The sequence below is a fragment of the Bos indicus x Bos taurus genome, chromosome 21 (assembly GCF_003369695.1).
Source record: "Bos indicus x Bos taurus breed Angus x Brahman F1 hybrid chromosome 21, Bos_hybrid_MaternalHap_v2.0, whole genome shotgun sequence".
Lineage (NCBI taxonomy): Eukaryota > Metazoa > Chordata > Mammalia > Artiodactyla > Bovidae > Bos > Bos indicus x Bos taurus.
In genome coordinates this window covers 8090250-8102459 of record NC_040096.1, presented here as the reverse complement: position 1 = coordinate 8102459, position 12210 = coordinate 8090250, and the positions used below count along the sequence as shown (strand labels likewise).

At 46.0% G+C, this 12210-nt stretch overlaps 1 protein-coding gene across 2 annotated transcripts in view; it reads right to left on the bottom strand.

The window, feature by feature from the left end:
* Positions 1-12210, bottom strand: part of IGF1R (insulin like growth factor 1 receptor) — a 304861-nt gene that overhangs the window by 59397 nt on the left and 233254 nt on the right. For both annotated transcript variants that reach the window (XM_027522149.1, XM_027522150.1), the window contains exons 3-4: positions 6133-6445; positions 2019-2167 (exon numbers count right to left, since the gene is read on the bottom strand). In XM_027522149.1, the coding sequence (XP_027377950.1) occupies positions 2019-2167; positions 6133-6445 (462 nt within the window). The remainder of the gene's footprint in view (positions 1-2018; positions 2168-6132; positions 6446-12210) is intronic.

The following is a 12210-nucleotide window of genomic DNA, read 5'->3' as shown; positions in this document are numbered from 1 at the left end:
AGTGTGATGGTTTCCCAAGAGAAATGGAGAAATTCGAGTTGTAAAGACTAGCAGTTGCCTACAGTTGATGTTTCATGGAAGAGATTCTGAATAAAACATGTGGTGGGACTCACGCCTTTCAGTCAAGGCTGAAGAGGGGCCTTTCCAATAAGATGCCCAACCAACTGCCTGCCGTGGACATGAACTGGAAGCCACGTTGCATGATCACACACAAATATGTACCAATTCCTCCTCAAACTATATAGTAAACTATACTTCCTGATTCACGGATTAAAGTCTTTAAAAAATATTTTGAGGATGCACGTGTGCATACTCATTCAGTCATTTCCAACTTTGCAACCCTATGGACTGTAGCTCACTAGGCTCCTCTACCCATGGGATTTCCCAGGCAAGAATCTTGGAGTGGGTTGTCATTTCCTTCTCCTATTTTGAGGACAGAAATATGAAAATAAAAGAAGGGTTAGGCACTTAAGGCTTTCTTGGTGGCTCAGATAGTAAAGAATCTGCCTGCAATGTAGGAAACCTGGGTTCAATCCCTGAATTGGGAAGATCCCCTGGAGAAGGTCATGGCAACCCACTCCAGTATTCTTGCCTGGAGAATTCAACAGACTGAAGAGCTGGTGAGCTACAGTCCATGGCGTCACAAAGAGTTGGACACAACTGAGCGACTAACACTTTTACACACTTAAAGGGTACGTTCTAGGAAATGAAGAAATCTGTTTGAGAAATTAGGAAATCTAGTAAGAGCAGAAAGAATAAAACTTCAGAATACCGTGAAAGTAATAAAATTCTAGCTGTGTGGAAATAAAGTTATCTCTGTTGTGAAGTGGTGAAGGTTGTTGTGAAAATCAAGGGCTATCCAAAATTCAAAAAAACTAAGCAAAAAGCTTGATGCTGTTATCTCTAAATCCTAAGAATAACACTCACTCACTGTACAAATAGTATCAATATTAAGGGAAAGTAAATGCACAGAATGCTGCGTGCTGTGCTGAGCCACTCAGTTGTGTCCGACTCTGGGTGACCCCATGGACTGTAACCCACCAGGCTCTTCTGTCCATGGGATTCTCTGGGCCAGAATATTGGAGTGGGTTGCCATGACCTTCTCCAGGGGATCTTCCCAATCCAGGGATGGAACCCAGGTCTCCCAAAATGCAGGCAGATTCTTTACCACCTGAGCCATCAGGGAAGCCCCTCAAACCATATAATTTTTTTTTTTTTTTTAAGAATTTAGTAAAAAAGTCCCTTTCAACCTCAACACCTTCTTACTATATTTCTCCTAGCTGACGAAACTATCGGTGCCTTCATCAAGTGGTTCCAGTGGTAGAGAATTTAAGGCACTATTACTAGAAGCCTTTGTCAGTTACAGATTAGAACTGAAAATATCACCAGATAAGTCAACCGGAAATGCTTCGCACATGCAATTGCCCGGAACACCATCTACTGCAAACAGTGGGGAATCCTACAGAGGATGGTGAGACTGAAGCTTCAAATGCATGCTGATGTAATATGCTTGTATCTCTCTTGGTTGTCAGAAGTAAATTTGGAGATGGGCCAGTTTTGGACTGAATAAAACTTTAAACTGACATCATTAAACCCTTCCCTTGCTCAGTCTCTTCCACACATCCAAGGAACCAAGACTCTCTGGACTTAAAGCTCTGAGGCCTTGGCTCTGGCTGGAGACTGCTGAGTCACACCTCTGATCCATCCGTCTCTCCTGGGGTTTGCATGTGTTGAGACATGAACATCCTGCATAAGATGTGACTTAAGAGAGATGAAGGATGACCCTGTGCAGAAACAAACGCTGAGCCCGTGGCTAAAATGCCGACTGCCTTTCAATCTCCTGCTCTCTTTTTAATCTTTGAGGGACGCTCAAAGGAGGGGCCCCGAGCATGTGGCTTACACACCATGTTGTTTTTCTAGGCCCATAGTTTAGTTGTGAGTCACGGACGAGTAGGAAAAGCTCAGCAAAAGAAAACCGAGAGGTCTGGCCCTCTCTTCCAGGAAAAGGGAATACTTACTGCCGCGTCGGATGTTGATGAGCAGATTGCCTTTGAAGATGGTGCATCCTTGGAGCATCTGAGCAGAAGTGACAGAATCAATGGTCTTTGTCTTCTTTTCTTCCTCACACACTTTGGGACAAGGGCCTTCGCAAGGGATGCAGTACATGCTGTTGAAAATAAAACAACCCAACACACTGAGAGCTGAGTCTGTCTTCCTACATTACAAAAATTCTTAAAAGATATGCTTTTATTCCAGGTGTCTCTATAGTCCACATTACAGAAAGCAACTGGCAGAAGCATTCAAGTGGTTGTGCTGTTTCTCATTGCCAAGCCTACCCAGGGTAAGCCACTCAAACGGCAATCAAAAGGAGAAACTGCCTACAAAGGAAAAGCGTGCTGCCTGCTTCCAGACAGAACACATGATACACCCTTGAGGCATGTGTGTATCATAGGCTGGGGCTGGTGAGCCAGCTGGTCCCACGTGAGACAAACAGCCTTGCAGAAGGGAGACACCGGGGGATCCCAAGAAGAACAGAGCTGCTCTCTGAGGTCACGGGCCCTGCTGGTGCACCCCGGAGGAGCTGCTGGGAGAGTGGACGGGGACGCCGAAGGGACAGCAGTGTCCCCGCCGCCAACCGGAAGCTAACTCGTGTGGCGGGCGGCCCAGTGGGGGATTTCAGAAGGCACGTGCTGTAGCACAGATCCATTATTTTCTTGCTAAAGCACAACTGAAATAATTTCTTGACAGTGTTTGGCAGAAACTTGTAAATTGATCCAAATGTTGTTTTTGCTGCATACACAATAAAAACGGGAACTTCCATTGCTTCATAATGAGCTCCTATTTCACATGCAATCTTGAACATGCCACAAGCCCACCAACAGCCAGGGACTAGCAAGTGACCTTGATACCTTATTTAGGGAATAGTGGACAAAACACTAATCCAATTCTCTGAACCGCAGGAAGCTGGGTCAATTTCCCAACAAAATAAATGATACAACATTATGGGATGTGTGTGTAATAGGATGGTGAACTGGAGAGCCACTATATTTACATGATTATTCTTGAATGATCTTTCAAACTTCATGAAGATAAGTGAGAAACATCCAGGAAAGCAGTGTCAGTTAAAGCTCTTAGCATTAAGTACTGCCCTCCATCACTGAACTTTATTGCATATCTAAGGCAAAGATGAAGGGCTTTGTTCAAAAGCTTATAGATAAACATGGTATCCCTACTGTTTTCTTATTTCACGTTGGGAAAACAGGAGGGAAGGTTTCCAGAGGAAATGGGCCGACCATAGCAATGGAGGTACCCCCTTTCTCTGACATCACAACACTTTCACTTCTAGAGTCTGCAGTAGATTTTCCTCAGCATTCCTTGTTGGTCTTTTATTGCTTCTAACTTATCTGCTACTGCTAAGTCACTTCAGTCGTGTCCGACTCTGTGCGACTCCATAGATGGCAGCCCACCAGGCTCCCCCGTCCCTGGGATTCTCCAGGCAAGAACACTGGAGTGGCTTGCCATTTCCTTCTCTAACTTACCTACATACTATATAATGCCCCCCCCTCCCTTTTTAAAAACTTGGTGTGAAATAATTACAGACACACAGAAAGTTACAAAAGTTGTACAGAGGGGTTCTGTGTACCCTTGACCCAGTTCCCCCTGATGGCTCCCTCCTGTACCATGACAATACGACATCAAGCCCAGGAAACACACAGGCACAATACACTCCCACGCCACCCTATCACCAGAGTAACCACCGCCACGAGCCGGCCCGTGCCCACCAACACCTCCTTCGTGCTGCCCGTTCGGTCAGCCTGCCCCCACGCCTCCACCTCGGGGCCGCCACTCACCCATTCTCGGTCTCAGTAATGATGTTATTTTCAGAATCTTACATAAATGTCATCATCTGGTGTGTTGACCTTGTGAGACTGGTTTTTTGTTTTTCACACGGCTTAATGTCCTTGAGATCCATCCATGTTGTGTGTGTTTGAATAGTTTGTTTCTTTTTACTTCTGACTGATATTCCATGGTGTGATGGATCACGGTTTGCTTGGCCATTTACCGATTGTGGAGCGTCTGTGCTATTTCCAGGCTTTGGCTGTTAAAGCTGCTACCCACGGCTGTGTACGTGTTTTTGTGGGAACTTAAGTTTTCGTTTCTCTGGAATAAACGTTCAGGAGGGTAACTTCTGGGTTGTAGGTTAAGTGTGTGTTTTGTTCCCCTGACATTTTATTCAAATAGCAATTTCTGAACCAAACACCTTTCTTAAAATGTCTAGGAATCAGCTAGTACTTTAAAAAATGTTTGTCTAAGGAAGTGCTCTGATTACATGTTTATAGTTTAAGCTTCCTCAAGTCCATCCTGGTACAGAGAGGGTAGAAACAGTATTAAAAAATAAATATTTTAAATAAGTGTCAAATAGGCCTTAAAGGCTGAGGGGTGGGGTGTTATTAGTTTTTGATGGTGTTTTATTTTAAAGTGAAAAAGGTAGATCTGTAACTCTGAACTGACTGCAAGCATGAGTAGGAAAAATAAGAGCTTAATTCTTCAAAGAATGAATTACAGCAGGAGAAACGGTCACAGTGCACAGCGCCCCCTACTTCACCCACAGCTATGGCAGCTGCAAAGGACTGAAAGCCTCCAGCATCAAAAGATACACACCCACAGGGCAAAGAAGTCCCCGGCCATGCACCAGCTGCCCCATCTCAGCCCCCAGCCCAGGGAGGAACTGCGACAGTGGCAAGTTAGTGGCTAAAGTCCGTGACAGTGGCAATTTAGTGGCTAAAGTTGCATCCGAGTCCTGTGAGCCTGGGCAGGAAGTGTGGCGCAGCCTAAACTGGGTTCCAGGCACTGCCCAGGGACTGGCAAAGCCTTTTTAAGTTCTAGGGCTGCCAATAAAATGTGAGAAAAATGTGGCAGACTTATTTTGGGTGGAATACGTATACTCCACAGTTCACCAGTATCCTTGGCACATTTACCATTTTAAAGTATTTAGAGTAATTTTTACTATTATAGTCGTTACAGCAATGATGACAGGCAGAATGTTCTACATTTGATATTATGCAACAACGTGAGTGTTATCTCTGATTTGAAGTTAAGCCTATGGAAGGAGCAACATCTCCAAATATTACACCGGAAACAGATGCCCCTTTACCAAGACTTGCTTGAGGAGGTTTGCAGAAACAGAAGGCAGCAAACAGAAGGGAAATTACACATTACACTCAAAATGAAGATTTCCTTTTCCAGCGGTATTTTATATTTGTAGAATAGATTTATTTTTTAAGAACCCGAAATGGAAGGCTCCTCTGGTGTAGTCATGAAGCAGGCATTTTTAGTCCATTCCATCAGAAGAACTCCTTGAGAGTTCTCTGCTCTGCTCCAGAGGCAGGATCAGCAACCCCAGGTCTCAAGCCTTATCCTGCTTGCAGGGTTATAGTCCTGTATTTTCTAAGAACCCTGGTATTGCTTTTTTGTAAGAACCCTGGCATTGCTTTTTCAAAAACTTAAAACCAATAACAGCTTCACAGGAGTCCGGTTGGCATGCACGAGAGGGACGCTGTGAGACAGAGAAAACTGAGGGAGCGTGAAGACTGTTTGCGTAGCAATGGGACGGAGCACACTTCTTGCTCAGAGTGGAGGGCGGAAGCCAGCGCTAAGGGGTGGGTGGGTGGGTGGGTGTGTGTGTGTGTGTGTGTGTGTGTGTGTGTGGCAAGTGATGGAGCACACTGCTTGGTAAGAGCCTATGCCTGCTCACTGCCTCACGGATGCTGGTGGGGTTACTCTTCTTCTGCACTTCCCTCCTGCACTTCCAAAGCCTTCACTGGTCTAGCGCTGAGCAGCCCTAGAGGTGAGAAAACCTCAGTCTATAGTCTCCCCTACCCACGGGCTCTAGGGGAGAGCCCCGCATGCACACAGGGAGTCAGGGACCTCCTGGGACCGGAGTCAGCAAATCAGGTACTTCATTCCAACCGTCCAGGCTGGCTGCTTCCAAACCAGAAGCCCCGCCCATCGCGCCTGGCGCCATCAGCAGCCGGAGTCACGCCGGCCCTCTGCAGTGCCCCGGACTCCCTTAGCCTCCCCAGGGCCACGCCCGGATGGAGCCAGGCCGCGCCTCCCCGCGCCCACACTGACCTCTGGCTCCCGTTGCGGATGAAGCCCGACGGGCACTCCTGCATGCACTCGCCGTCGTGGATGACGAAGCCCTCGGAGTCGCTGCTCTCGGCGTTGGGGATGTTGGCGCAGAAGTCGCGGTCCACGCAGCGCCAGCCCTCGAAGCGGTAGGTGTTGGGCGGGCAGCTGGGCACGCAGACGCCGGCGTAGTAGTAGTGGCGGCAGGCCACGCAGGCCGTGGCGTTGTCGGGCGCGCTGCAGCTGCCCAGGCACTCGGGGTGGCAGCACTCATGGGTCTCCGTACACGCCCGCTTCCCGCACGCGCTGGGGCACACTGTGGGGACAGGCAGGGTGTGAGGCCGCTGGGCGCTGGGGCCCCCACCCGGCACCCCCAAGCCACCAGCCACCCGCCGGGGCCCCAAAGCTTGAATCCCCAGTGTTACATGTTGAGAATTTCGCTGGGGCAGGGAGCAAGTACTCTGCATTTCGAGCCAGGTGAGCAGGGTTTAACATCCAGCCTCTACTAGTTTACTCTGTTTGGTCTTGGAGGAGTGCTTAACGATCTCTGACCTTGATCCTCTTTCTCATCTACAAAACGCGGTAGTAGCCCCCATCTTGGAAGGTTACCTGTGGCATGGGTGATACCCCGGAAGCACTACGTGGAGGCATGGGTGGTACCCCGGAAGCACTACGTGGACCGTACAGTTTATTGTTACTTTAGAAGCCATTATATGCGCTACTCAATCTGCATTTTGCATGTGTTCCTTACTGAAATATCCTTAACTATTTCTGATATCTGTAAATATCTTTAAATAGTGTGCAGAAATGCTCATTTATTTTTAAAACATTAAAACTAGTATGTGCTAAAGATGATACTATAGGGGTTGACAAATTAGCTTTAGAAAGTTTGTATCTGCTTGTATCATACCAAAGGTCTCACCCCAGATAAACAAGGATATTAACATATGCATGTACCACAACCTAATAGATCACAGAGAAGCCCCCATGTCTGATGGTTTTTCTCACATATAAGATGGGTGGGCAGTGTCTCCAGCCCAGACGACCATAAGATATCATTACAAACCATCTCCTGTGAGCCCTTCTACGTTAAAGATAAGTGAAAGGAGTATCTAAAAAAGCCAGAGAACCACAATTCTTGTCCCAAACAGATGAGCTGGCATTTATTTCTATAACAATGCCATAAGGACCACACTCTAGGGGTGTTAGAGCAGTGTGCCTTACTAGCAAAGGTGCCTTACTAACTCTCTGTTAGCCTTACTAGCGAATAAAGTGCAAGTCAACAAAATGTGAAATCTGGTTTGCATTATCTGCTTCCTACTTTTTCCATGAGTTGGAAAACACAAAATTATTTAAATATGTAGATTACTGACTCTGACATGCATTATTTAGTAAAGCTTCTATTACTGTTTTTCTTTATAATAAAAAAGATGAAGAAAATCAGAAATCAGATTAAAAACTACATTGACCACCTAGTCTGCCTGTCCACAATGGCACTTTATCTGTACCTCCATGAAGACTCCCCCACCAGATCATTTTCTATGCACGTGCATGCACACACAAATGTAAACATCTATAAAAAAGGATCAAGTCATTCTAAAAGCATTTTTTGGCATAACATACTGTGAATTCGACAATAATTTAACAGCTGCATCACATCCCATGGTATAGTACATCATAAGTTGTAATCAGTTTCCTATTAGACATTTCATTTATTCCCAACATTTTATTAGGACAATGAGCAGTCAATCTTCATGAGAATTCTTAATTATTTCAATAGAATCAATTTCCAGAGTTAGCCTTGCTGGGTTGAACTGTCCTCTGGGAAGTTGGTACCAATATACACATTTGGTAGCTGCATAGGAGTACCTATTTTATTGCCAAAAGGTGCATTTAAAAACAGCTGTCAGAACTTGGACGTTCAAATGAATACTGTCACCTGGGAAAAAACAAGTTCTTATGATACTGTCAGGCTTAAAAAAAATGTTTGCAGGTTTCTCCTCTGATCATCATCTTTTGACTGAGACAAAGAAGTGACCTTCCATTATTCATTGTTATCTCTTTTGGTAATAGAACCTTGATTTTTAATTGGGCATTTTGCCACCTAGCTAGCTATAACATCTCCCGGCCGCTCCTGTAGCTAAAAGCAACCTAGGTTCTAAGCTAATGAGTAAACATTGAGTTTACTCTAGCTAGTAGCAAATGTTTGGGGTGGAACTTCCCAGAAAAGTGCTTCAAACAAAGGGGCACGCCCGTCATCCTTGCTGGCTAGGATACAGGTGTAATGACTGAAGCTCAAGCAACCATACTAGAACATGAGGTGACCCATTAAGAACAGTGCAGCAAGACCAAAGGAACTTGGTCCTTCACGACTGTGCAGCCAGTAGGCTGGCCCTGGACTGCTTACCTCTAGACTTCTTTACATGAATAAGAAATAAACTTGTGTCGTGTTTAAGTGCCTGCTATTTGTTAGACGCAACCGAACAAATCCCAGCTGAGAAGTGCCTTCAGAGCCATGTATAAGCAAAGAAAAAGACAGTGACTGTTGGTTTATGTCATTGTTGTTTACTAGAATTGCCTCTCAATGATTTCTGGCTGTTTCCAAAAGCTAATCTACCCAATCAATTACAAGGAGTAACTATCTCCAGTCACATCAAAAAAGCCTGTTGTTGTAGGAGTTCCTAAAATGCTATGTCTATGGAAAGCATCATCTTGAAGCTGACACCACCAACTTGTATCTGCAGCAAATGCACACACAGAGGCCACACACTTGACTCTCAGGTATCACACTTGATCTAGTAATTACAGATTAAATGCCTAAGTTCAAAATATCTATTATAGAGGTAACTTCAAGGCCCAAGATCTAGAGAAAGAATAACTCTGCAAATCCTAAGTTCAGGTTTTTAAACTAAAAACAAGAGAGATTAAGACTACCTATCCTTCATTTAATCATCCACCTAGCAACTATTTATTGAGTGTGCACTGCAGCTGTGTGCCAGACCCTGTTCTTAAGGGGTGGATAATATACCAGGTAAGCACACGAATCAAGTGGTGGTACATAGCCTGCCTTGGGCATTTGGGTGCCCAGGAAGGCTTCACATAGGTGTGAAAGGCTGGAGCTGAAAGCTAAAAGCTGAGGAACAGATGAAATCATGTGTAAAAGCGATTAAGTGGCTGTGATGGGAGAAGTGGGTGCTCGTGAAGATGGCAGGGATCCAGTAACAGGTGATGCTGGGAGAGAGGAGAAGGGCAGCTCAGAGAGGTCTCGGGAGCCTGTCCAAGGCACTCTGGCTCAGTGGCGGACAGTGGGCATCACTGAAGATTTCGGGCAGGAGAACACGACGGTCTGATTTTCACGGTAGAAAGAGGTCGTTTGGCAGCAGCACAGAGGGTATGATGGCCAGAGGGGGCTGTGCTAGAAGAAGCGGGATCAAGCCAGAGGAGAAATGTTCTACCGTCCCTACCGAGTTCCTGTAATACAATCGATCTGTGAGGTTCACAGGGTTAAAAATGAAACTAACTGCAGAAACCATGCTCATTTGTCGTAGCACAGACCTGCCATGTTGAGCACACACTCCCCGTTCAGAGCACTGAAGGCCTCAGGGCTGCTCACTGGCCATCAACCACCACCAGGCTTGTGTTTGGAGGAACGAACAGTGGCTAAGAATATTATGCTCATCATCAGAGACTAACTAGGAACAATATCTACTTGTAAAACCCTTTTTCCCTTGCTTACAATTTAAATAAAATGTTACATATCAATAAAATGATGAGTAGCAGACATCAATATCAAATAGGTATTAATGTAGTGCTAAAGACTAAAAGCATTTAAAAGCATATAAAAATGCCCTGGGTACGCTTAGACTCAAACACAAATGTTGGGCATTTCCAGTACGAGAAAGAGAAAAAAAACCTAACCAAGTATCTGTGGCTAATGTTTTGCACTGTGCTCCTTATTGCACCGGAAATGGCATCTCTGGGCAGTGGTCCTCTGCAGCACATGCCCCTCCGGGGGTGCACTGCATGGAACCGCACCATTAGTCAATTCCTGCCACAGCAACACACGGGCTAGGGAGGTAGGGTTTTGTTTCAGCAACGGGAGCTGCCTCAGAAGGAATTTCAGTAAAGTTTAAATTAGGTAAAATCCTGTTCCTAGACAGAACAATTCCTCTTAAAGGGATCACAAATTGCGACCATAGATCTTCCACGGTACATCACGCCACTGTGCACAAACACATATCAAATACTTTGGGGGAATAAAAACAGGGTGTGATGGGGAGAGAGAGAGAGAAAGGGGACCATTTGCTGGAGGACAAACTCAGGGGTGGAAGCCAGAGTTCCCCTGGCTGCAGCACGATCCACGAGGGCTCCAGGAGGCAGGCAGGAGAACCCGCGGAAGTTCAGGATTAGAGAGTCCTGGAGCCAGCCCCAGAAGCCCGCTGTAAATTTTGCCTCATCTCAATGTATATAAATATTATTAGTGTTCAGGACTATTAAGGGATTTCTTGAAAAGCCCCGGGCAGTGTGTCTAGCCAGCAGACGATGGCTGCTCCACGCGAGTGCCAAAACTTAAAATTTAGTACAGTTACCAAATTTCCAATCACAGAGCTATGGGAGAAAGGAAGGAACGTCTTCCTTGGCTTCCATGAATAAGGAGCACACCTGGCGTGATGAAAGGCATTTCTGCCTCTAAGAATAAAAGGAAAACGGAAGGTGCTATAAACCAACAAATACACGCAGGGGGAAGCGAGTGGATTTTGCCTGTGAGATCTTTCTGGTCATTGGAATTTTTACAATGACCAAAAATAAAAACAAACGCCTATGTAAACTGTCAAGAAAGCTTACAACAGGTCCCACATCTGCACTGAAAGGATTCGTTCAGGGCCACAATCCCATAAAAACAAGGTGTTGCGCTTAAAAACTCATTTTCTTCTTTTTGGGGAACAGGAAAAAAGTCACACACATCAACCTTTAACTCTCTCCTTCCCTCCCCGGAGTCCTTGTATTTATTAAATTCTTTCTAGGGATTTTAAAAACGTTTCTTTCTTTTCTTGCCAATAAACTCTTTAACAATCTTTACTTCAGAGAAACTTTTACAAGCATATTTTGGAAGAGAAGATGGAGAACTCAAGTTCTTCACAGAAGAAAAAAATGGGAAAGGGACCACTTAGTCACACGAGTTTAAAAAACACAAACATTTTATCCCAAATAATTTCAAAAGGACAGAACCAGTTCGTGGACACTGAAATAAGGTTAAGTTTCTGTATCAAAATCCAGACTAGTGTAGGGTTTTCTAAGGTATTTCTGGGTACCCTAAGGGACATACCGCAGTTCCCCATAAAAAGAGGGTGCCTTTCCTAAGAGACAAGCATCACTCTGCACTAAGGTGAATGGCTGCTAACTCCAGGAAAGCACACTTCAACTTCCCAAGTACATCCGGGAGACATGTGGTCCAGAGAGTGTGTGGTTTTCCTGCCTGGCCAGGAGAGGAGCTGATTCCACCAGACACCATGGGGAGGGGAAGAGAGGGAAGCCCCAGTTGCGTCTGCTGGACTCACAGCAGTGCCCCATTCAGCATAGCCAGAAGCCCACCCAAGGCCTCTCCTCCAGAGACCTCTGAGCCGGCTCGCTGGGAGGATGGGTAAGTCTCCTTTGACCGTTAAAGACATCAGCCAGGCCCGGTCCTGCAGGTTCTGCAGGTAAGAGAGCCCAGCTCCTGAGGACGGCAGCGGGAACACGAGAGGGGCAAGCGAAGGGCCGGTGAGCCCTGGCAGTGGTGCAGATAGAGGGGCAGCAGCACAGATGGGGAAATCCTGGGACTGCGTGGATGCTGTTTCCTGGGGCCCGGTCAGCGGATGGACGCAGCGGAGCCCGGCAGGACCCGGGATCCGCAGGCCTCCACCTCCCACGGGGCCCAGCAGCGCCTAGAGTCCCTGAGCCTTTCTGATACCTACGTTCTCTTAAAATAGGCCGCTCACATGGATTTCCGTATATTCACCTGTGAATTCTGGGCCCCACACTTCTAGTCTTCCCTGCTCCACTCCTTAATAGACCTAACACAGAGCTCAGGCTTAAGTAAGG